At 37.6% G+C, this 27,518-nt stretch overlaps 1 protein-coding gene across 1 annotated transcript; it reads left to right on the forward strand.

The window, feature by feature from the left end:
• Nucleotides 1-350: 350 nt before the first annotated feature.
• Nucleotides 351-26,361, forward strand: LOC117431026 (glycine receptor subunit alphaZ1). The gene is made up of 9 exons (XM_058996396.1): nucleotides 351-504; nucleotides 7,088-7,212; nucleotides 14,126-14,193; nucleotides 16,010-16,233; nucleotides 18,296-18,378; nucleotides 19,263-19,400; nucleotides 20,512-20,726; nucleotides 21,306-21,452; nucleotides 23,789-26,361. The coding sequence occupies exons 1-9, from the start codon at nucleotides 449-451 to the stop codon at nucleotides 24,074-24,076; spliced, it is 1,344 nt and encodes a 447-aa protein (XP_058852379.1). The 5' UTR covers nucleotides 351-448; the 3' UTR covers nucleotides 24,077-26,361.
• The last annotated feature ends 1,157 nt before the right edge of the window (nucleotides 26,362-27,518 follow it).

The following is a 27,518-nucleotide window of genomic DNA, read 5'->3' on the forward strand; positions in this document are numbered from 1 at the left end:
TATGTGTGACTGGACAGCAAGGATGGTCTATTTGGGGTTTAAATTAAACATTTAATACAAAAACAAAAAAAGAAGGAAAAAAGAATAAATAATAATAATAATAATAATAATAATAATAATAATAATAATAATAATCGAGAATTCTGTAAAGATACCCAGCGTGCAGAGTCTGGAAGCCAGTATCTTAACCAAGGTGCCTGGTATTCGATCTCTGTCCATGGTCCTGAAACGAGCGCTTTGCACAACAAGGTTGCAAATCAAGGTCCAGGGTCCCGAGGACTTCGCTACACACGTTCTTTTTGGTTCTCATCTTTAAATTACCCCAATCTGCTACGATCTGAAATAAGAAACAGGAGATTTGCTCACCCTGGAAGAACGATATCCACACAGGAGTTCCTCTAGTCAGTGCGCACAGCAACCCTTTTGGTTCTTCCAAGAACTGGCAAAAATGTACCGGCTAAACGCACTTGGGATCTACCTGTGGGAGACAATATTATTTTTCAGGTAAGTCTTACTTAACTGTCAAGTTCGTGTTAGCAAAATGCATGAAAATAATAATAATAATAATAATAATAATAATAATAATAATAATAATAATAATAATAATAATAATAATAATAATAATGCTGAGCACATTCTCCAAGCGTTTAAAGAATGCTTTAATAATAATAATTTATCCTAACAAAATGTCGAGAAAATGGTGTTGCTATTTAACCAGCATCTAATAATGTTTCTCTTCCCCTGGCTATGTATTGCTGACGTGAATATCCATTAAAATAGTTAATTACTGTCTTTACGGTTTGTTCTGCACTAGGACTGTAATTAGTTGATTTAGATTCTGACTGCAGTGCTGAATTTCTTAGCTTGGCTGAGTTTGAGCAAACAGCGAAAACTAGTGGTGGAGAATGTTTTACCATGGACAAAAGTAATGCTTTATCAACCCTCACTATCAATAGCAACGTGTTATAATTTAATATTCAGCAAAGTGTCGGTGGTGCTTTCACCGCAATGGTCATTTGTTTTTATCATGAAGGGTGTTGTGTCTTGTTTTTGCATTTAAGTTCATTGAGTATATAGATAGCTTGTTATGGAGTACTGCACTGCAATCAGACTCATTGATCAATTCACCAGTATAAGTGAAAACGTTATGCATTTCTATTGATGCAGGTTGAGCATACTGTGTTTAATGAAATCTGTTTTGTACAGACGATAGACTTGATTCACAACTTAGCAAATGTGCATGTTTGAACATTTCAAGGCATATGGTCGTACCAGGGCATTTTACATTATGGTTCAGGGCTTAGGGTATAAACCAGACAGTAAATGGGTTAGCAGCTACAATGATACTCATCAGGAGGACACTCATTCCTACATCTCTTAATAAAGTTACCAATATTGTTTTAAGATTATTATTATTATTATTATTATTATTATTATTATTATTATTATTATTATTATTATTATTATTAAAAAAATATACAATGCCTTAATCTTCTGTTTTTATATATCTGGTAATTTGAGGAATGCAGAGATCAGCTATGAAAAATTAAATTTAAATGCTTATTGTATGTTTTTTTCTTGTAACGAAAGCAATGCATTGTGATTTATATTCTTTGTGTTGTGAATATACAGAGTCCTACCCTGAATCACATAATCAGGATGCAGTACTTGACTTTGCTTGTCCTAGGCTCTGAGGCCAGACCCTCAATTTCAATTGTAACGTGCCTGTGTCAAATCTTCTAGATAACAGCCATGTAGTTATGTATGCACTGCTTACCATTTGTATATATTTTTAATAAAATATAGAAGACTGTGTGTGTGTGTGTGTGTGTGTGTGTGTGTGTGTCTATATATATATATATATATATATATATATATATATATATATATATATATATATATATAGTCAGTGGAGTCCTGCCCTGTTGCATTTAATCAATCATTGTTATTTTGCTTAAATTTGAGTTGTCAGTCATTATTTCTTATTCTGACCGCACCGTTTAGTTAATGAAGTTGGATCAGGATATTGCACCGTCTAAGTTCTCAGTGCTGAACACTGCACAATTTGCCCTAATTGAAATCTCCCCTCCAATCCATTTTGGCCCGGACCTCATTTTGAATGCAGATTTATAACCAGACATTGATCACACTGTCAATGGGAATGCAGCTGGTGCATACAGATTGTATACAAACTGCTAATGTATCTTGAATATTCCCTCATGAAACATTATATTCTATTTCATTATTTGTAGTATGAAGATTTATTAGACACAGACATGCTATACTTGTGTATATAATTTGTAACAATAAACCCTATCTAACTCAATGAACTGTATACATAGTGAAACAGTTTGTTTGTGATGGCTGTGGAAATGAAGTTGCCACTTGCTAAGGTGAAAAATCATCATTATTTATTTATTATATTCAGGATGTTAAAGTCTTGAATAGGATTGGAGTTTATCTACAGATTTTCTTCATTTTTATTAGCTTTACATCCCTCAAAATACCTTTGTTCATTGTTTGTTTTGAACAGCCTAGATACATTATTATCTTGTGATTCATTTACTGCAATACCACAACTACTACTACTACTACTACTACTACTAAAATAATAATAATAATAATAATAAGAAGAAGAAGAAGAAGAAGAAGAAGAAGAAGAAGAAGAAGAAGAAGAAGAAGAATTTTCATGCTAACACTGCCATTTTAATCAAAAAGTGTGCTTGGCTGCTGAAACACCCACACAACTATTTGAAAACACTTGACTCAGATCATTTTGAGGAGAGCAGTTTAATTAATGAATCGCTTATCTCACAATTAACCCAGGAGCACCAACAAGAGACAAAGACAATGGGCAGATTAACAGCTGAGTACGTTCCCTAATGATATTTTAAGACTAGGTCACATGCTACCAGACCATGCTGTGGACTAGTTAACAGCAACACCCCTGGAATCAGGTGAACGATGGTTTCCACATTCAATGCTTGTTGAATCATAACTGCACAGTTACATTTAGTCGTGCCCAGATAGTATTTATATTTATGTGTGTGTGCGTGTGTGTGTGCGTGTGTGTGTGCGTGTGCGTGTGCGTGTGCATGTGCGTGTGTGTGTGTGGAAAGTGCATGTGCTTGGTAACCCTGTAGAGATGATTATTACGATGAGATATACTCAGACGCAAAAAGGACCCTTCAACCCTTAAACCTGTCTATTAGCTGTGCTGGCATTCTCCTTATTGCTTTCTGTTACTTGAGAGATTAAAGAATGATAGAATTAAAACTCACTAGATTAGGGTTTAAAATGTCTCTTTTTATTCCCCTTGTGATTAAGAGCATATTACAGATACCCCAGATACTACCCAGATACTACCTAGACACTCCAAACAGTTTACTTGTTGGATGGCTTTCAAAATGGTTTCAGGTCTGCCACTGATTGGTCCTGGGAGGCTTGGTGATTCCACTCTGGGCCTTTCATTGGCTCCAGGCGCTGTCATGGAAACAATACAGGCCTGGCAGACATGCTTTCCTAATAGAGTAAGGACAAAGTTAGAAAAGTACAAGAGGCTGCAATAGAGGAAAGTGGTTCGACCTTGATGGGAAAGGGAATCATGGGATACTAGCCAAAGAGGCACATGCGCAGTAGTGGTTAAAATTATGGTTAGACCCATAATAATTACATATAAAAAATGAAAAAGATCTTAAAGAGTAAGAGTTACGAAAAATATAGTGTTACACGTCCCCACGTGTTGCTCCAATGTACCTGTAATCTTTATGTTTATTGTTAACATCCTGACAACTTTGTACACTTAAAACTTTAAAGCCTGCTACAAAGCCCTTTTCAAAATGCCTGCTCTAGTGCACTGGGGTTTGAGATCTGTCCTGTAAATCATTGCAGGAAGAGCGATTTAACCCCCCCCCCCCCCCCCCCAAAATAAATAAATAAATATAGTAATTGCAAGTGCTCTGACTTTTCTTTTCCATGTATTACCTGTTTGACAATGTGGGCAATAATACACTATCAGTGCACTAGAGTAGCCATTTTGAAAATAACTTTGAACCAGACTTTAAAGGTATAAGTGTAAAAAGTTGCCAGAATGTAACAATGTTGCACACGTGTCTTTTCAGCAGGTATCCCTGCTCCTTGAATCACATGACCAGTCTTAATGCTTGTCTCATTTACTATGTTTACTTGCTCAAGAAATCAATCCATTTGGAGTTGATTGCTTTGAATCCAAAACAAATGCATAGTGTTTACATGCCTAACTATCAGGTCCGGGAGAATCAATACTTCTGAATTTAATATTGCATATGGACCGCTATTGCAAAGTTGTGGGCAATTGTTGCCATGTATTTATATTAAAAAAAAAGAAAACAAAATATTTATTTTGAATAAAACTCTAGCAGAAAAAATGACCTGATTTCTTAGTGTGGTATCAAGACCTGTGTATTCGTGGAGAGTGGAACTCCAATTGGTTGTGTCAAGTTCTGACAACATAAAATAAAGCATAGCAAAAAGAAAAGTTCAAAAATACATCCTTATTCGCTGCACCATGAGCCACAGTGATGCTCACTGCACATCTCAAACTTCTCAGAGAGCCTGAGAGGTCAGTGTGGCCATTCTATAGAAACTGGCTTTGTCATCCATTTTACTGCTACTGATAAGCATTCAGTAAAAAAACAAAGGAGTCTATTAAAAACACACATCACCCCCACTCGCAAGGAATAGGATTCTTCTTACAAAAACACATTGGGGCCATCAATGGTTCATTGTCATTCTTACCCAACGTTTTCAATAATTGATGCAATGTGTTGCTTAACAAATCATGAAATGTAATTACAGTACTGTGCCTATTTTGATAAGATGCCATGCATTTTTCATATGATGCATTTACTGTGAAAATCAAGGAAAACAAAAAAGGAGATCACATCAAACATTCCAAATAGAATCACCTGCTTGTTTCAGTGGGCTTGACCTCGCTGGGTTTGATCACTGTCTGTCTGTCTGTAAGTCAATGACTTGAGTATTCTTGCTACCCTGTTCAAGATGCCATACACCAGTGGTTCCAGTTGTTGCTTTACTTGTGTTTTTATTTCACTTTGGAATATGCAATACTATAGATTAAAAAAAATGCTGCAGCTTTTTAGTACCTAATTACTTCATGTGGTATGATTCAAACTAGTATGTCCTTTAAACTGATTTATATATTACAGAATGCAAGTCAGTGATGTAATTTGCATAACAAACTCACCGTTGTGCAATGTACAGCAAGTCTATTATATTGTGACTGGATTGCATGACAGAATCCTTCTAACAAATCATCTCTACCATAAACTACACAACAGCACATCGAATATCAACTGGAAACACATGCTGTGTGTGTGCACACACTTTTGTATCAATGGGCTGTGTTGAGAAAACACAGAACTACTGTACAATATGCAATTGCAATGAATGAGTATTGGGGGAAAAAACAATATATCTTCTCCATTACAATCAGTTGTAGGCAAGTACATTCTTAGAATCTGCTAAATGAGAGTACATTATTGATCAGTGGAGACAAAGACAGATTATTGTACAAATAAATCAGTGTATTACTGATGATCCCTTCATAGTCTAGCCTTTATAAATCACATATGAGAAACCAATCGTTGAAACGGTTAAAGATTTGTCAAAACTCCATTACTGAGCATTCTGTTCAGTGATGTCATCCCATGCATAGAACACGACAGAGTTTGAAAGTTTAAAAAAGGCTTTTTATTGATTGATTTATGTATTTATTTGTTTGTGTATTGTTTTGAATTCATATTTAAGTATAAACAAATCTACCTATGATACAATATGAAGAACAAAAATTCTGAATTATATCTGTTAAATAAAGAGACATCAAACACACAACATTCTTTCGAACTATTCCTCTCAACTTTCCTGTATCAAACTCCAAGTCTCCCCTGGTGTGCCATGCAGTGGCCTGAAATCTAGTCTCCTGAAACCAAGTTCTAAGCTGCAAAGTGGCTTTGTGAGATAAAATCATCTGTAACACTTTAGTTAAGGATCCATATTAAATATTTAATAGTGCATCTATAAACATGGTCATACATAATTAATAATGCTGCTATAAATGTTTTGATGCATCATTTGTTTATGAACATTATCAATAGCAGTAAACTATAGCAAGTGTTTTAAAGCATTAAGCTTTCCCCTGTAATTGTATCATTCAAATGATATTGTCATATACTGGTATTCTTTCTTGCTCCAAAGGCAGAAGGGTTCTGTCCAATAGATTGTTGTTAATTTAAAATAGTAAAGAAAATTAAAAAAAATCAGTGCATGTGCTGGAAGCACTGAGAACTTTCTTTTTGTATTCTTCAAAGAAGCAGAAGGGAAGGGTGTGTTGAGTGTAAATCCTCATGAGGAATGCTTACATTGGTCTTCTTTTATCTGAAGGGCTGTGATTGTAATAGGAGCTAACAGGATTCCACTTTGAAAGGTACCATACATACTGTCCGGGGACTTATACCTTCACACAGTGAGACATACGCTCTGTGTCCACCATGAAATGACATATCACACTTGAACTGATAACTTAAATTGTCACATGTGTTTGTTTGTTTTTTTTTCACTTTAAGCTGCATCATTTTTTTATACAGAAAAATAAAAATAACCCATAAAGGTTTGGTCACTTTTATAAGGAAACCTCTCCTGATATTGACATGTATTGAAATATAGATACTTTACCATGCCTTTAATTGGGATTCCAGTTGGTCTGTATTGGGCCAGTTGAAGTATCGACAGAGCCGCATGGGTGACGGACAAACACTGGTGCCTGTGAACCTACTGTACATTAGCTGGTAACACTATACATGAAGTGTCTCGAATTACTGTGTATTTACATAGTACTGACTTAGTAAATACATGTGTACTTGCAATGCATGGTTAACAATTAGAAATGCTTTTGTGGAAAGCATGGTACAGTAAATGGCAAGTTTATATATCAATATATAATATATATATATATATATATATATATATATATATATATATATATATATATATATTAAAAATATTTTATTTTTCTCTTTTTTATTTGCAGTTTGGCAGCATCAAAGGAAGCAGCAGCTCGTAAACCCACTACCCCCATGTCCCCCTCTGAGTTTTTGGACAACCTCATGGGCAAAGTGTCAGGCTATGATGCAAGAATCAGACCCAATTTCAAAGGTAGGAATAACTCCACAAGCACCTCCAGGTACCAAACAGGGCTGCAGCCAGACCTCCAAACACTGCGCCCCCTATTGCTACACGTGTAGCAATAGGTTTGGGGGGGGGTGGGGGGGTTCAGTCTGTACTCACACTGCAGTCCGGGCTTCTGCAATCTCATTAGTATTTAATGCTACTTCAATAAATATGACTTATTTTATTTGGGGTAGAAGATCATTCTTTTAAAAAGAATACAACAATGAGCTGATAAAGTAGATAATGCTGATTGGGGTTTTCAATGGTACTCTTTTCCCTTGCACGGTCTGCCAGGTTCCCTTTAAACCAGCCCGTGGTCATACATGGACTGGAGCTGCAACAGTTAGGCTCTCCTTCTCTAACCTTGTCAATGCACATTAGCACCAGATTGAAAAGCACTGCCACTGACAGTTTCTTCAGAACGTTCCATGAAAACATTACTGTTGCGGGCTGGTTTTTAGTTTTTTTAGTTTTTTTTTTGGTGTCTTTCTTTCACAATGTGAAGTTGTTCTGAAGCTGACACAATGAATGACAGCGATGGATTTACTACCATTTCATTTGTAAATATAAAGTGCACTGCAGTATACTGAGCGCTTTTGGGTTTTATTTATTTGCTTGTTTCTAGATCATTGATCTTCTCCACTCGTGTATTTATAAAAATAACTTAAACAGGACATCATGTTGTTCTGGGACACCGGTACAGTGTTACGAGATTTTGATCATCAAATAACTTAACCGTACATGGATAGAAATTCCAATTATAAAATAGATGCACGAAAAAAAAGAAAAACGTGTTTATGTAAGACTTACTCAGCTGAACTTAATCATAAAGGCTATATGACTTTTCATAATTTAATAATCGATTACCTACACATTCAGTATTCTTTCTTTGAAATAACAACTGCATTTATTTGTGCGTTTGAATCTATCAAGGGTCAAACACTGGTCCTTTTTTCAACCTCTACAGGCACATATATATATATTTTTTTAATGACACATTTTAAAGATGATAGTTTAGGATATTATATCAGCTTCTTTAACATGTTAAAGTTTGCATCATGCCAGGTCATCTAGTCCCTTCCTTTGGCACCAGCAAGCAGAAGGCGATTTCCCCTCATATTGTTTTTATCATTGAAATCAAATATTCCCCTGAGTCTAGTGAACTAGTTTTTAGATTTGAGGCTCCAGTAGGTGTTTTGGAAGGACACCATGCTCTCATTGCAAGAAAACATGTGAAAGTTAAACAGTTAAGATGTGAGGAGATAAGAAAACCTTTTTTTTTTTTTTTTTACAGGAATTAAATTTTGATCAATTGCAATTTTTAGCAAATCCTGGTATTTGTATTTTCATGCATTTACAGACAACATAATCAAATAATCTTCAATAATATATATATATATATATATATATATATATATATATATATATATATATATATATACAGTATATATAAAATGATATTGCAAATGTCTACTGGAAGCCATAATAGTAGTACAGTATTTATGTATTCAGTTTTTCGTTAAGTATATGGAAAAGTACAAAGCAGTGTGTAATTCAATATGTTAACATACCATTATTCAGTACGTTTCATTCGACTTGATGAAGCAACATTTGTTAATTCTATAGGGTGATGCAAAGCTTTTGGCCATAGCTGTATGTCAGTGAACATACCTAACTATAGATGAATGCAATGAACTGACAACAAGGGGTTGCATCTGCATTTAATCACCCAATCTGAATCTTAGATGAATCTAAAGAGGCCAGTCAACCAACACCCAACCATAACAATACAACCAAAAGAGAACCTAAAACTGTATTTAAAGTGTACTCGTACATTAGCACTGGGATATTTTAACAGTATCAGCAGATTTCAACAGTAAGAACTGGCCAATGCAAAATTCTACCCAATACTATTGCCACAGCCCATGCAATTGTCTCAGTACAGCAACAATGCCATATTATCAGGAATTTGCATTTGGTATGGTGTCTCTCCAGCTCTCATTACATAAGCCCAGTTGCTGAAGTTTTCAACATGCACATGTGCTAGAGAATCATTTTCTGTGGCTTAAATTTGAATAAATCCTCCGCTAATGCAAATGCAGCCTCCAGTCTTTTCAGATGCCCATGAAAAAAGAATGGGAAAATGCTATTAAAATGCTATTATGTAGTCTTGATGGATTAGTGTTGTGATTCTACCCTGAAAAGTTGTCATTAAACATTCAGATATAACAGGAACATTTCTGTAAGCCAAACTGCTTCCCACTGCGTTCATGCCAAACCAACTGATATACTATCTGGTTATACGACACGTTGTTTATTAGTCTATATCCCCCATTCTAAACCAGTGTTAAAAATAAAATGTGTGCAGCTTGTATCTCCCACCGGTACTAGGGAGATGTTTCATTGTTTTTAATGAACACAAGCTAACCAGACTGGATAGCATTAATTATCAATATACACAACGCCACCAATGTACTTAAATTGGGTCACTTTCTCAAAATTTGTGAGGAAAGATGAATAATTCATAGGGGAGTTCATTACAGGCTTTCCTTGAAAGTGCCATCACCTAACACAGCAACCAGGCTTTCAGTGAATCAAAATGAACCAGTGTCTTTATTGTAAATCCCTCACTACAGTTCTTTCCCCAGCCAATATCTCAATCATTGAAAAACCCCACCTGAACTGTATAATAAATGTGAATTCATTTCTTTCAGGTAACCCTACTCGCAAAAAAATGGGTCGTCTCTCCATCACCCCCATCGTACTCATCCTGGAAACACCCTACTCTCATCTCATCATCTTCCCAACATCCTGTCTTCTTCATCGTCATGTTTTGTTTGGCCGAGCAGCTTCTGAGTCACAGAATAGCAGTTGTTTATCTTCCCCTGGGATCTTCATTAAGTAATTAAATGGAACAAATTTGGAAATGTTTTGGTGAGTGGGCTTTATTGAATCCTGAGTGAATCGTGAGTCCACTCTAAACTCACGTGTATTCTGATTAACCCTGAGCTACCTGTTTAACAAACCAGCATGCTCCACATTTACAGCATTAAGAAACAGCTCAGGTGGACTTCAGAATCCATCTTGACTTGTTCCTTGCTGTTGGGAAGAAGAACTAGGCAAGAAGAAATACACATTCAATGAAACAACACAAGATTTCACTTCATGTCTTGGTTCTTTCCCCTAGGTGTTTGTTAGTCATTCCCCACTACCTCTAGACATGGACCATGAACAGAAATGACCCTGTCCTTGTACTGCACATTGTATTAGAGTAGACTGTGGCTTACCAAACTGGAAGGTTATTAGTTACAGCATATATGCACCTATTAAATGTGCAGGCATTATATGCTGACATGAGCATTATATCAGTGCAGTGTACGGCTGCAAAGGCTTACCGTGCTGCTGTTGTATTTACAGTTATTATAATCCCTAAAGGTATAATCGAGGTTACTGACCCCTGAACAGTGTTTTGATAGGACTTTTTTATCAACCTCAAAAGTAGTGGAGGTTGAGCATTGTAAAAAGAAGAATGCTAACCTGGCTGTTTAGTATTGTGGACTCTGTTTTAATTTGAGTAACGCCAGAACGCGTCAACAGATTACATCCTTGTAACAACCCCTGGGGTTAAATTTGAATTTTGGTGCTGCCACTAACCTTATCGTGCGTATGGCTTTTTAATGCAGTAATCTGACACCTTTTTAAAGCTCAGCCATTAGAAAATGTATTCCCAGTTTATGACTTTTTTAAATCTGTGTACCTCACAACTGCATATACACCTCCCTTGCATTTTTAAAGTGCTTTCATTTTGACAGGTGTTAGAGAACAGCAGCATTAGCGTTTTTTACCTGCTCTGCAGCAGATGCACCTGAACAGCTGGCCCCCGTGCTTGAAGCTGCCCTAGCATTTATTTCTTGCTAGTGTGCATACTCGTGGGAGGTTGATCTGGAGTCAGGGTCCTGTTTTCTTTTTTCTTCTGTCTTGCTCTTTTGTCCCCTCATGGCCCAACACAGTTACTTTTAAGCTGGTACAAGAGTGTTTAAGGAAAACTACAAATGAATTGAATAAACCAAGCGCAGGTGAATCTGCTTTTTTTGTATTTGATTCATGATAATGATAATGTTCAAAAAATCTCTCATCATTTAACATTTAACAAGTCAATTGTGGTCCCTAGTCTTATGGTCTTCTCTGTGCCATGGTTTATATACCTTCCAGGTTCCAAATAAAACGTTTGTTAGGCAGATGGAGTTTCCAATTCACTCGATGTTCACCCCTTCTCTCTTCCTCGTGTTGAATGGTTGTAGCTGCTGACGAGGGACAGCAGGTTAACAAGAGGAGTGAAATGATATTATGTGTGCCATACACCTTCAGGCTACAGGTTTCATTTCAACCTATTTATTGATAAGATGACTTTGCAAGAGATCAAGAAATCACCCCCAGGCCAGCAATGATCAAAGGTCTCATGACTGCATAGTCTTTAGGATGCTTGTTCCAGCCATCAGAGCCCAGTAGAGTTAATATTACAAATCAGATCTCAGGCTGTCTCTGTCCAGTCATGGACTAAACAAAGCTCTCTTAGGAGAGCACATATTCCAGGGCTCAGCTGAGGCCAATTCAATGTGGGTTAAAACTTGCTATATGTATTCTGACCAACGTATTTGTGTGTGTAGAATTAATTTAACTTTTCCATCCATGCACAGAATATTTATCAGTGCAATAAAAAGGAGAAATGGCATTGGCAGCGGCCTACAGATATAGAGGAGAATGGTTTCAATATTTAATGCTTGAGAACCATTATAAGTCATGCTGAATTCTGCTGCATTGCAATTGTATTCAATATGATTTAATTTCTGATTAACATCAACGACATTTTCCCTCTCAGGGCATATCTAGAGCCCTCTGTTTCACAATAAATCCATTTCCACTTCACAATGTGCCGGTTGCCAGTTGGATATTAGATCATAAACATAACAGATCCAAATAATAAAGAGAAGAGTATCAGGAGACTTGGAGCTTGTACCGTGTGTGTGTGTGTGTGTGTGTGTGTGTGTGTGTGTGCGCGTGCGTGCGTGCGTGCGTGTGTGTGTGTGTGTGACTGTGTGTGTGTGTGTGTGTGTGTGTATGTGTCGGTGTGTGTGTGTGTGCGCGTGCGTGCGTGCGTGCGTGTGTGTGTGTGTGTGACTGTGTGTGTGTGTGTGTGTGTGTGTGTGTATGTGTCGGTGTGTGTGTGTGTTTTATTTGTAAATTTTAAAAAATCAGAAGTCTTAACCGATCTGCTAGCATGTCCTACACTAGTATTGAGTAAAAAAGAAAAGAAAAATAATTGCTATTCTGAATTGCTTTAGGTTCTCTGTCGGGCTCCACTCCCTGGCCCGAGACAGTGGCACGCAGACACACTAAAGGGCAGTACTTGGGTGCGCTGAGTCACCATGCGACTGTAGTTAATGAGCCCAGGATTTTTATAATGTGAAAATGTGAATCGAGCTGCAGTGGCCGGCCAAGCAATCGTTTCCCCCTATGTTTTGCGCCACTCGTTACAGAGAATGTCAGAAAATGACAAATTATTAAATTAATACACCTCGGCTCCTTCAGAAAAGAAAACAGCTTAAAAATGAAATCAACAAATCAGCCTGTGGAAATAGATTTCAAGTTTTCCCCGCTTGTATTTGGAGGCTTTTATCAAGACAACAAAACTAAGCAATGTTATTGCACATGATTTTTGCAACAGATGTGTCTGAATAGATAGTCTGACCACATTAATGAAATTCAGGCCATTTCTACCCATCCTACTGCTTTGCAAACAACAGCCCTGCATTCTTCTTTCTGTGTCTCAGGGGTTATATAACTCTGTGGCAGGATAGAGTCACGACCAAGGCTGCTTACCGACAGGAAAGAGACCCAGAGGCAGAAAGCTGCAGTTTTACACGCAAAGCACACTTTAATTAACAAAACTCAAATCAAACAAAGAAACAACAGCACAGACAGTTACACCACACGATACACCACACAGTTCACAAACTCACACTAAACTCCTCCTCTAAAAAAGGGTTTTGCTTCCTTTATATACATGTGGCCATTCTGACAAATGAATTAATCTTTATTTAAACCCAATACCCAAAACCACACGCGCACACGCGCACACACACACACACACACACACACACACACACACACACACACTATTTATACGTGCAGGGCTTCTGCTTTGCCACAAACACTTTCATAGAAATCGATGGAAGATTCATTATTCTGCTGAGGCAGCAAAATCAGCAGTTGAGTAAAATGGGTCATGTTCTTTTTGCAGTTGTCCTACATTTTTTGTTGCATTTTGATATATGTGTTTTCAGTGTTTGTTTCCATGTCCCAGACCAAACTGAGTTCGCCCTGTTTTTAGTTGGGTAAGCTGAAAGGTTTTCTCTGTGGTTGTAACTCAAAGCTTTAAACCACCAAAGAGCAAAAGAATAAAACAAAAGCCAGGCAACATACCAATGAAGTGTTCTTGAAGTCGAGAAGAAAATTCAGCTTTAACCTTAAAATGCATTTTAAAACATCTACTGACTCCCCTGTCATGAAAAAAAAAATTATATTTTTAAATACAAAACTAAAACTTTGAGAAGAATAACACAATAAAGGGATATTAAAATATCAAAAGTGATACAGGGCAATTTCAGAAGATTGTTTTATATGAAGAAAAAAAATCAATATTCTAACATCAATATCAGGTTATTTCTCTTGGTAATGTTCACAAAGCACTTTAGTTCTGGAGAAGAATATTTATTTGCTAAATTAGCTCTGTGTGTGTGTGTGTGTGTGTGTGTGTGTGTATATATATATATATATATATATATATATATATATATATATATATATATATAATTTTTCTTTCTCTATTTTTTTATAGGACCTCCAGTAAATGTCACATGCAACATCTTTATCAACAGTTTTGGCTCCATAGCTGAAACCACTATGGTGAGTTCAATGAAAACATTATCACATGCAGAAAGCCATTGCACTTGGTGCTAATGCAGCACTGAGATTCTGGGTTGAAATCCAAGCTCAACATGTATCCTGTATATAACCCTCTGGTGGTGGTAATAAAGGCTTGACCTCTGTAGTCAAGTTGGTATAACGTTAATTTAAGTATGCGTTATAATACCATTAATGGTTATATTTGGTTTAAATCCCAGTTCAGCCACTGACACACTGTGTGTGACCCTGAGCTAGTCACTTAACCTCCTTGTGCTCCGTCCTTCCGATGAGATGTAAAACCAAGGTCCTATTGTAAGTGACTCTGCAGCAACAGCTGCAGAGTCACTTACAGTCTCTGTAAGACACTTTGGATAACTGAATGACTAATTAAATATTCCAGCTATAAACAGGTTATTACATATGTCATTAACAGTTATAGATAGTTCTAGATAATAACACACTATTGCAATTCACTTTTAACTGTTTTACTTTAGCATTTTAGATGAATGTAATAATATATACACGCTTTACTGATCAGTGGTTATTTAGATCAAATCAAGTTTGGAACAAGCCTGAAAATGCTAGACTCTCCCAGGGCACAATTGATTTCATACAAACATTTCTTAATTACTTTTATTCGGAATTGGTGATTTGAGTGTACTAAGGTAATGGTTTCTTGCATTGAAAAAGCATCCTTAAGTGAGCACTAACACTCAAGTATTGTTTCTAAATATAACACTTTATCTGAGTATTTACATAGTAGTTACATAGTAAACACATGTGTACTGACACATAATTACAGTGTTATTATGCATAGTTACAATTTACTTAATGTGTACATCTTTTTGCATGATATATGTAAGTACACAATTGTATCAGAAATGGGACAGGGAAATAAAGTGGAGACAGTCAAGGAACATGGCAAACACATATCCACTTCATGCTACACATGAGTAAAGCGCTTTAAAAAATACTGCAGCCTGCAAATTGAGTTCATGCACAACAAATGCAACATTTTCCACTCTTTTACCCCCGATCATCCTGTGCAATTGATCCCAGTTACTACCGCTCTCCTGAACTACAGAACATGATAAAAAAAAGAAAAAGCAAAGGAAATCTATAAATCCTCAGTTTATGAGGCTATCGGGAAGCACTGTTGATGTTTTAGCAAGCAGAGATGCTACAGCTTCATGGCACTATTGGGATCAAGTAATCCCCCCGGCCTCTTGTTATCCTAATTGTTTACCCTGTTTTAAAGGTATGAGGCCCAGGAGAGCAGAAAACAGCTATTTAATTAGTTTGCTGGTCTTTCTGTTCCCCCAGGGAGGGGGAGAGCCAAAGCATATATCCCAAACTCTGAGCAAGAACATTAGCAGCCCTGTCATTCGTCACCAGAGTTAGTCTCTCCAGTCAAAAAAAAAAACAGCAGCAAACTTTTCAAATCCTTAGCAGTCGGGAGCAGTTCTGGCCCTCAGCTTGAATTGCATTAATTAAGCTTTTTATATATATATAGGTCTTTAACTCTGTATCTAAAGAAAAAAAAAGATTTTTCCAGATATTGATGAGTATAACTGATCGACTCCTCCATCATTTCCTGCAGACTTTTAGTGTCTTCTTCAACAGCTCCAAAACTAAAGATACTTCTAAATACACTGAAGCTGATTCTATCTGCTTTTTATCTGCTTTTTAACTCTTTCCAAAATCCCCAGAACTAGTGCTACTATGTACTGTAGGTCATTGCAGTGAAACATCCCTGTGAAAGTAGGCATTGTCCCATTTCACTGTACTCACCCGCTGTTTCTACCCATGATTTCAGGATTACAGAGTCAATATTTTCCTGAGACAGGAGTGGAATGACCCGCGGTTAGCCTACAGCGAATACCCAGATGGCTCTCTGGATCTGGACCCTTCTATGTTGGACTCCATTTGGAAACCAGATTTGTTTTTTGCCAATGAGAAGGGAGCCAATTTCCATGAGGTGACCACTGACAACAAGCTGCTTCGGATTTTTAAAAACGGAAACGTGCTATACAGCATCAGGTGAGTTGACAGACAAAGGGGAGCCCAAGTTTAGACCCTTTCTCAACACACTACAGCTACTGCTGTTGCTGCTGCCATGGTTTTATGTACTGTGTATTTACTGTGTGTTTTCTCTATACTTTGCCATGCTTTCACCGTGGTATAAAATACAAATTAGTGAGCGCTCTTCATGCCAATCAAGGCTTCCCAGGGTGGTTCCCGTTAAAAAAAGTTCAACATTAAAGAGCTGGAGGTTCTGTTCATTCCAGCTATGTAGACTTAAAAGTGTTGGCTTTCCTGATCTCAATTACAATTACATTTATTAAATTCATTTATAAGTGGAGTCCTAAAACACTGCCCCTACCGCTACCACTAGGAACAATATTTACATTTTTTAAAGCCATAAATCTTTTTTTAAGACGCATCATTCCTAATTGTGTCAAAATTTGTCGCATTGATTGCTGAGTAGCGAGCCTGGACTCCGCTCTGTTTCCAATACAGCACATGACAGTTATTGAAAAGAAGCGCAGCAAATCACTGGGTCACATTAACATTCAGAGTGAGTTTTTAAGGATTTTTCGATTTTTCAAGAGAGAATCAATGGCTCTAATATCACGATGCAGTAAACTCCCATCAACAAGGAGCCAGGCAGAAACTAAAGTCGTCTTCAGGGGACCTTTAGCTATGAAGATTTTTTTTATTTATTTAATACAGAATGAAGATAAGAAAGTACAATAGGAGCCCTTCAATGAAGTGCATGCAGTAAAGTTTTAGACAAAAACAGGAAGCTGCAAACATGATAACTTAGTATCCAAATAATGAAATGGTAAATTTTGGTCCTTCCTACTGCGTTTTTTTTTTTTTTTATAAGACCTGGGACTGAAGTTTAACTAGCTATTCCAGTGAAGCATGAGAACACTATTGGATACTGATAAATGTGTTTGCCTCACTTGGAATCAACTCTGTGCTGTTAGGAAAGTCTTTTAAGTGCAAAAGTGCACAGATTCAAATCTGACAGCTGTGAAGTTTTACACACTGAATCAAGGCTATCCATAGTCCCCCGTATTCATCAGAAATTGAGTTTGGAGGGGAGTATTGTAAGATTTAAGTCTGTCTTAAACTAACTTCAGGGGTTGATATGAGACTAAATTCATCTGCAGGATAGGAATGCATAAGACACTTATCTCTGCAAATCTCCTAGGTGCTAATAAGGAGAGAAGAGTTTCACGCATTTTACATTTCCCACATTATCAATCTCCAGTATGTGAACACCCATATTACCCTATTAACCTTATAATTATCTCCTGTTTAAAAACAGAAGAAAGAGTAAGGCCCCATGTTGTTTGATATTGCTGAATTAATGGAAACTTGTAAAATGCTGGCAGCTACAAGGGACAGCTCAACGCTCCATCAGTAAGCAGCCAGTCTTGAACTTGGAAACCGTGGTCAGTGAAATGAGCACGGCTTTTGCATTTGGGTCTGGTTTGTGTAAAACCAATATGTGTTGCATTATTTATATATATACAGAAGTCTATGAAACTCCTTTATGCCATATCATGTTTTTGCCTAGCTACAGAAATAAAAAGGCCTCATACCTTATTTTTTAAACCATTTATTTTCCTCATTTAAACACACACACAAACAACAATGTACATGCTTATATAACAGCAAAGTTCTGTATTTGAAATGTGCAAATCAAATGCTATTCAGTCATCCCTTATAAATGGTGCTGTGACATAGTCACAAAATATAGCAAAGTCTAAAAAATCCCAAACTATGGTGAAGTTTATAATGAAGTTGTGCATGCATATATAATAAGATGTATGTCATACTAATATAGAGCCTAAATTGTATAATTACAAAGTGTTTGCAATTGAGTATGTCACTTTTAATTTAAAGAGTTGATACATGGTTTCCACATTTTGATAAAGCAGAAGTTGTTCAGTGTTTAGTAAATGAATCATACCATTATTCCAAGCATGGTACATTTTAGCAGGCTATAGTTCTGGTTCTAATCTCAGTGAATTGACCCAGTGTTTTATAAAGGCCACACCTTCTTATCGGATTGTTTTGTTGTTGATAGGATAACCCTAATCCTTGCTTGTCCCATGGACCTGAAGAATTTCCCCATGGATGTGCAGACCTGCATCATGCAGCTGGAGAGCTGTGAGTAGCCGAGCCCATTATCTTTCAGCAGCGGCAGGGTATTTGTATCTTCCATTGTACTGAGATGGATGTACAGATCTCAGAAAGACAGCATGATGAAGAGGGCAATCATTCCAGAGCAGTTTCAACCAGCTGCAAGATCCACTTGGGAATTAGTGGAACGAGAGCTTTTCTTGATCATTTCACCATGTCATTACTGTATTTTTTTATTTTATGCAGTCGGCATCAAGAAAGCTTTGGCTCTGGGTAGTTCTTTCAACCAGGAACTGTGTTTTAAATCTTCCTTTTTTTAAATAATGTATTTTATCATAGTTTAAACTCTCGACACTAACATCTAGTATAATACTTTAAATTGTCTAAATATAGTGGCCATCACAACTTTGTTTAGAAAATATTTTATGCAAAGTATGTTAAAGTGACATGGTCTTGAAATCTAAATGCTATATTAATGATGTATTTTAAACATAAGTTGGCAGTGTGTAAGTTTATTAGAATAAATTACGGTGGACTACTGTTTTTCTGCTGGCTGGTGGCAAAACGTTTAGAAGATATGAAAAGTGTTATCAGTCAGAATAGAATAATACGATTCTTCTGCTGCTGGTGGCTTAAGGGAGACCCCAAGGCCTCTGCTTTTTTTCTGCCTCCCCATTTGTTTTGACCACCAGATGCCACTGATGGTTTATAATAGCATTAATATCCCCCACAGCGGTCATTACTTGTAGATAATTAAGTACCCTTGTGTTCGGCTTGGGACATCGAATTGGTGCTGCGGTCAGTTATTTTACAGGTAATGACCACTGCGGAGGACATTAATGCTGAAGTGTTTCCTGTCAGAAGTGAAAGGCCCACACTAACTAGCCCCTCTCTCTGCCTCCCCGTGCCAGTCGGATACACCATGAACGACGTCATCTTCGAGTGGGATGAGAAGGGAGCCGTGCAGATTGCTGATGGGCTAACGTTACCTCAGTTTCTCCTGAAAGAAGAGAAAGACTTGCGGTACTGCACCAAGCACTACAACACAGGTCAGTACCTGCTGAAATCCACTCTCCTACCTTGATAAGATAGCGGTTCTTCAAAAACAATCGGAACGGTCAGCAAAAATTGATGTTCTAATACATTGGTTTTTTTATTCTTTTTTTTTTTTTGAAGATATTTACTGTACAACCCTGATTATCTCAAGTTTGATTTAAGTTCACAGACACACCTATGCTCTCTTGTCCTGTTGTGTATAAGCCTCTGCACATTTTGTATGCACAACATGATAACCAGCCCTCGCACAATATCTCTGGTATATACAACTGCATACAGTACAGTTCTCAGAAGGTGCATTCTAATTATTTCTGGAGGTCTCTGAATTGACAACGTCAGATTAACACTGTAGCACTAATAATCTGATTATCTGAACAAACCAATTTGATTGCCACCCCCTAATTAGTTTGGGTAGCCGAGGCTTTCCTATATTCTTTGCATTTCACTGCGTGCAGCTCCTTCCTTTGGAGCCTGTGCCTGTGCTGGTCACTCTGCTGACTCTTACTGAGCCTCGAAAGAGCGTTAAAGTGTCCTCTCTCCCAGTCTTATCAGGCATAATGCTTTGTCATCTGAACTGGTTTCTGTACTGGTGTTCAGTAGGCAGTGTTAATTCAGCATGCTGAAATAAGGTACACTTTAAATAATGTGATCTATCTCCACGGGTTTGCCTACTGTCCTCTTTCATATGTTCATGTAGGTGTTATATGATCTACTGTGGTATTGGAAGTAGGGTGACCAGCCGTCCCGGTCTGAATTACATAGGCAATCAGTAGTTATAGCAATGGTTATACAATAATGTGTTTCATATAGATTACTACATTCAAAGTATATAAAATGATACATATTCAGGGTTAAAATAGCAATAAATACAGTTAAGGTGCAGTGATTGTGCAGCAGTCAGATGTTTTTGTTTTTTTTGGTTGTTAATTTAATGTGAAAACACATTTATTAATAGTGCAATAGTTATATACCCATGGTATTGAAAGAAGAAAGTTTTAAAAGCTATTTTAAATGTATGTGTCCCGGCCGGTTCTGAGCTTTGGATATCTGCTCACGCTAATTGCAAGATAATATCTCTCTGTACTCCCTGCCTGTCCCTCTTAGGGAAGTTTACCTGTATTGAGGCCCGTTTCCACCTGGAAAGGCAGATGGGTTACTACCTGATCCAGATGTACATCCCCAGCTTGCTGATCGTCATCCTGTCCTGGGTCTCCTTCTGGATCAACATGGACGCAGCGCCGGCCCGGGTGGGTCTGGGCATCACCACTGTGCTCACTATGACCACACAGAGCTCAGGCGCCAGGACCTCCCTGCCAAAGGTGCGCCATGTGTCTCAAAATACAACTGATGTCATTCTGTGCTTTATTATACTCATTTTGCACTCAAAAGTACAGCCCAAGTTGTTTGAGCCTGTGTCATTTCTGTAAAGGTAGTGGGGTGGCTTGCGAAAGATGGAAAGGTGTGTCGGGCATTTTGTTTGTTGATACCTGGGTGATTTGTGTGCAGTACAAATTGAATAGCCTGAAGCATGGTGCCTGTGCAGTTCAGCTGTCATGGGATAGGATTCCACTGTGGTGCCAAGCAGAGTGTCTGCACAGCGGGATTAAATCAAACCACCCAAGTGACATGCATATTGATATTAAAACCTGCAGACCTGCGACAGTCATTGTACAGCCCGCAAAAGAAATTGCATTTGTAAGATCACTGTTCAGGTGACGTTTGTCATTATCACTTCATACATTGATGGGTTCTCAGCTATAGTCTGGACCAGCATTTCAGTGATGAAACTCGGGACCTCTGTAAATGAGTTCATCACTGGAACACTATCAGTCTTGAAACCTGTATAAGCAACAGCATTCTCTGCTCTTCTTTTTAACAATGCCTCACTCTTGGTGCAGGTGTCCTATGTGAAGGCCATCGATATCTGGATGGCCGTGTGTCTGCTGTTCGTGTTCTCAGCCCTGCTGGAGTACGCTGCGGTGAACTTCCTCGCACGGCAGCACAAGGAGCTGCTGCGTTTCCGCAGGAACAGGCGACACCACAAGGTAACCCAGCACTCCCGGCTCCATTCCAGTCTCCATGTGCCTCCTACGCTCTATGCAGAGCTCCTCCCAGGGCAATTCAAACTGGATAAGGGGAAGAAAACTATGTAAATGTGCTTGAATGGGATCTTTTTTTCTGTCCATTGTGTTATTTTACAGATGCAAAGTAATTGATGGACAATGCAAAAGAATACATTTACGTAGAAAAGGAATGTCAGGTGCTTGGCAGTGAAATGAGTTTGGCCTCGTACGTTAGATTTTTGAACCCAATCTATGATTGAACTAAAGCGAAGGGATCTGGACACAGACAGGTCGGGACAGGACCGAATGCAAGTCATTCAGTATAGATGCTTGTCTAAGCCTGGAAAATCCATAAGCTATTCCAACACATTTAATCAAAAGTCTTGCATTTCTATACGTCTGCTATCAGATTCTGCACACATTCCCAAGGCACCTTAATTAATCCGGATGCACAGAAAGGCCCCTCACTTTAGCTATTGGCCATGAAAGAGAGAACAGCCTCTTGCACCACACATGTTCACGTTAGCCTTTCTGACAGTTATCGATATTTTCTGCATCACTAGGGAACAGCCCCTGATAACAGCTTTTACAAGCTATCAGTCAGTCATAAATAATAGTTTGTGACAGATCTTTGCTTTTTAATTCAACTGTAACCCATTGTTATTTCTTAAAGAGGGTGCTGCTCCTTTTTTTTTGCCAGAACAGAACAGCAGTGATTCTTACACCACCTGCTGGACAGAAATCAACATTGCACTCATTAGTACATATGCAGGCAGATTTTTACATGCAGTATTTGCAAGGCATTTCCAGATTTAATGGAGAAGGTTTGCTGGTTGAACAAATACCTAGAATTGAACTGCTAAGAAAGGCAATACTACTTAAAAGCGTGCAAGGTATTTCCTGCTAGTTTTGTAACTCCAACGTAAAATGTGCTCCAAATATGGTACAGGACTGGCCAAGCAAAATGCATTGACATGAGCTTGAAAGAATTCAGATGTTGGTTGTTTGTGCTGTTAGTTACAGGGACTGTGCTGGAGAGAAACTTCAAAGCGTGATCATTAATCTGAACGGTGCTGTGAAAGATACCAGAGCCAAAGTCAGTAGCTAACCTCTATCTGATGGATGAAGGGGCTAAGAGGTCCACGATGTCGCACCTCAAAGGATGCATGCTCTCTCTCTCGATGAATTACATCCCGCCACAACGTGAAGGGCAATGCTTTACTTTCAAATCCTGGAATCTGAATTAAATCCAGCCTTAATTCTGGCTTTTTTAATTTGGAAAAAGCAATGAATCAGATTTAGAGGATGAAAGGACAGCGAGCAGAGAAATGAACAAGAAGGTTTCGCTCCCTTTAATAACTTCCTATCACATAGCGAGCGGTGCACATTAATCACACACCAAGAAGAGCATCCAGAACAGTAATAAATGGAGAGCTGCTACGACTAAAGGACATGAAGAGGGTAAAACATCTTTAGAAAAACAGTGGTATTCTGGGAGATATCTTCTCTCTGCTTCTCACTCTCTCACTGTCGTTGTGTTAATGTACACTGTACACATCCACAGTAGCACAATGCAAGTTATGACTGGAGAGGCTTGAAGGCAAGGACAGAAAGGACATAGGAGTGATCAGAGGAGCAGGGACAGAGGATTTAAAATGTACCTGCTAGGTTTGGGAACAGGACAACTCCATTAAAAAGAGTACTGTTTATACACTCCCTAGCAAAGAGAAAAGCATCCATTAAGAAGGCCAATGTCAAATAGAACTTGCACAGCGATCTGAAGTGGAGCTCAGCTGGCTTTGGTTGAACATGGTTAATGCACTTTTGTTTAACATCTGAACACCAGTCAGGTAGCCAGGGTCATTCTGGAAGGGTGATGTCATTACTGATATTTATATCTGATTATTCAAGGTTGTGATGTCATAATTTATGAATATAGTAATGTACAATGTATCTTAAGAGAAAGAGTATTATAGTGTTTAGATTTTTTTATGCTGTTTTTACGAATGGTCGGTTTGTTTGCGATTTCATATATAGGATAGTTGTGACTTAAGTTGTTAAGCCACTATGCAATGGTACTGGCATAATCGTATTTCATTGATTAAACTCTTTGATGAGATTAATATAAAGCAGGTAATGCTATAAAACATCACTTACTGATGTCTAAAAAAAAATGTTGGTCAGTCTTTCATCTGCCCTCTGTTTTTGGATTGAAAAAGTGGCTTTTTTGAAACTGTTGACCCACCTTGTATGTTGGCCATGATGAGTGTAAATTAATTTAGAGTTTGTAACAGGTTGTATGTTCGCCTGTGTTTCAGGAGGATGAAGCTGGGGAGGGTCGCTTCAGTTTCACAGCCTATGGGATGGGCCCCGCCTGTCTGCAGGCCAAGGACGGGATCTCCATGAAGGGCAACAACAACAACGCCCCCCCCTCTAGCGCCCCTCCTGAGAAAACCGTGGAAGAGATGCGTAAACTCTTCATCGGGCGAGCCAAGAAGATCGACACAGTGTCCCGTGTGGGCTTCCCACTCGCCTTCCTCATTTTTAACACTTTCTACTGGATCTTCTACAAGATCATCCGCAGCGAGGACCCCCACAAACAGTAAGGCTGGCAAGCGAGCAGAGGTATGACCAGGGGGGAGATAGAGAATTACTGGGGGTTGGTGTCGGATGTTGTTTTTTTTTTCTGGACCGGTGCAATAGCAATGCAGTAAAATGCATGAAATATGAATGTGGCAATATATTTACAAAAAGAAAAATAATAATAATAATAAAACTTTTTGAAGACAAACTGGGAATCTCCTTGTGACAGTAAAACTAAAGAAGGATGGACGAGCCTCTTCCAAGAACGTCGCAACTGCAAGACCAACCTGCGGACAAAGAAATCTAAACAGGGCAGGAACGAAAGCACTGTAATATATTCCATGTGTATTTAAAATGCAACAGACTTCTGTTCACGGTTAGGCTATTGGATTTGGGCATGCAATGAAAGATATGCTAACAATGGTGATTCGGTGCGTTCAACATTAGTGAGTTTTTTAAACGTATAGGGTCAACAAATGATACAAGTGTTTGCCCTGCGTATCGTTATTTTTATTTTTAATTGAATGGATCTGCTCTTCTCAAGCCCTTCCCCCCAGACCTGCATTGATGAAATGAGAATTATTACAAATGCAAATGGTAGGGACGGGGGGCTTTGACAAGAGTGGATCTGGGCTTTATCTGTGTGTTTATTTGTGTGTTTGTTTGTTGCCAAGCCAGCATTTGTATGTTCATCTTAATGCATGGGTGTAAAACACATTTTATATTATTTCCATTTCTGTGACCATTAGGCTTGTTGTTGTTGATATAAGTAGTTGATATGTATGTTGTTAATATATCAGTCATTCCATATGTGTGTATATATATATATATATATATATATATATATATATATATATATATATATATCAACATAACGCACTTCATTGAAGTGTGGTTGTTTAAACATGATGCCCTCTAGAGGCTTTGTATGGATTTTTAACAATGCAATGCCACTCGGTGTATAGGATGGGTCAGTTTAATTTCCTTTTCATCTTCATTTCATTTGGAAAAGGCATCTCTGATACCACAGACACTAGACTTGTTCAGTGTGAGAACGAGCAAGGAATCACAAGCAGCCAGGATTGCAGAGAGGAGCAATATGCATGGTGCCATGAATCCAATCACCCTAGCCTAAACTCAGTTAAGTGCTGCTTACAGACAAAGGGTGGAGGAATGCTTATTTATTCAATCCCATCGGCTTGTTTTGACGTGCGCAAGTGAAGGCCATACCAGTTTAAAAAAATTACTAATCATCATCATCATAATAATAACAAGACTGTTGTACATTTAACATGAATAATATATTATATTTTATATAATGCAAATCAAGGGACTTCAGATTCCATTTTGTACAGCATGTTTAACTGAGCATTTACTGGTGTGTTAGTTCAGTGATTTATTCCCATCCCCCTAGTTCATGTTTTCTGCATTATCATCAGCATTCAAGGTGAACTTGCTAGCCTTTGCCTTTACCTTCTGTACTAATTGTGTTTCTCATACTAGCCTGTATTCAATCTGTATGGCGTGGCCAGAGCTAGACCTAATATTGATTATGGCGTGGCTCTCATTTCAATCCGGGACCCTGGGGATTGTGTAGTTGAACTGGGTGTGAAAATGATAAAGCTATCGAAAGGTTGGGAAACTTTGTTTTTGTTAAAGGCTATCAAGTAAGCCTTACCTGTAGAATGGAGCGACAGGTGGTAGTTGCTGTAGGCTCTCTGCCAATGTGTCTGCCTTGTAAACTCGGGCTGACTAGTTTATTCCAGCACAGAATCACTCTTGTTCATGCCATCACAGTGAACAGACGTGCCCAAACACCTGCATCACAATCACAGCACATGGAACACCCAGAACCTCACTACATCATACACTATATTACCCCCGATTCTCTGCACTTTATTTTCAGTGAGTTTCTGTTTGTTGCGGGTCTAACCTGAGACAAGAACAGTACGTTGTGTCCCAGATTTATAGCACTTAAATGGCTTGCAATCGAATTCCTCTTGCCAAATTCATTTTCTCTCCAGTTGTTTATGAAGCCAAAGAATTCCTTAGAGAAATAATAATGAAAAAACATCTCGGTTTTGCAAAGAATATTTAAGAGAACTGGGGGTTGTTATTTACTTCTCAAAGGGTTTCTGTCAGTTGCTTGTCCCTTTTTTGGAAAGCTAAAAAAAACAAATTTTCATTATATATCTTTACGAATATATTGAATGATATTCTTAATATATATTCACGAACATACTGTATTTTCCAGTATTTCAGCGTATATCTGGCAATACAAAAAAGTTATTTGTTTGTTTTGTGGTATAGAATATATATATATATATATATATATATATATATATATATATATATATATATATATATATATATATGTATTGTGCACGGTAAGTAAAGCAGCAGGAATGCTAGGATCCTGTTGATTATTGTAAAACAAGAACATTTCGGGAGCAAGAAATGTTTGCTAATTTCGCGTTTATTAAAAATCCACAAAATGAATGTGCCGTGAAATATATTATTCATACATGTGCCGAACATTAAAAGAAAAAGAATCGCAAACATTTATTGCAGCAAAAATGGACCTTGAAGGCCATTCGCGAAATTAAGTTGCCGCAAAAAAAAAAAATCCTGTTTTACAGTAACTGTAACTTTGTATTTATTAAAAATATATCATTTTACAGTTCGCAATCACAAATTCTGGTTAGCACGGCTAGTTGACTTGTCCTATACTTTACTGTCTAAGGGTTTTCAATGTTTTCAATGTGTCACGGATTTAGATGTGTCAGATAATGAAATAATGAGGGAGCACTCTGCATAGATATAGGTATGTACCCTAATAAACTGGAACGGGTGCAATCAGAAAATAAATATGCAATATTTGGTTTTCCTTGAATATGAATAAAACCTGCAGAATGTCTCATTGCCTAGGGAAAGACTCCTCTTGTGCCACACGTTTTGATTATGATGTATTTCTGTATTTATCTGTTGAATTTGATCTCATTCAGTGAACTGGGTATGAATGAATTTGAGTCCGGTAGGCTAGGGCTGTATTTCGCAACGAATACTTGGATCTTCCTGGGGGTTGTAACGCACTGGAGCTTTTTTTCATTATTTATTTATTTATTTATTTAGCTTTGTTATTTACTTTAAACTACATTGAATGTTTACATTTAATTTAATGTAATGTATGTATATGTATGTATGTGTGTATATGTATGTATGTAATGTAATGTATGTATATGTAAGTATATGAGCAGACCTAGAGAGCAAATGCTGTATATATATATATATATATATATATATATATATATATATATATATATATATATATACTGTATATATTTTGGGGCAGGCATATAGTATAAATCCAGATGTATTTATGATAACACCCCAACACTTGGTTTTTTGAGAAAAAGGTTGTGTGTTTTGGAGGTGGGAAGATAAAAAATAATTTGGGTTATTACT

This window comes from Acipenser ruthenus, chromosome 22 (assembly GCF_902713425.1).
Source record: "Acipenser ruthenus chromosome 22, fAciRut3.2 maternal haplotype, whole genome shotgun sequence".
Classification (NCBI taxonomy): domain Eukaryota; kingdom Metazoa; phylum Chordata; class Actinopteri; order Acipenseriformes; family Acipenseridae; genus Acipenser; species Acipenser ruthenus.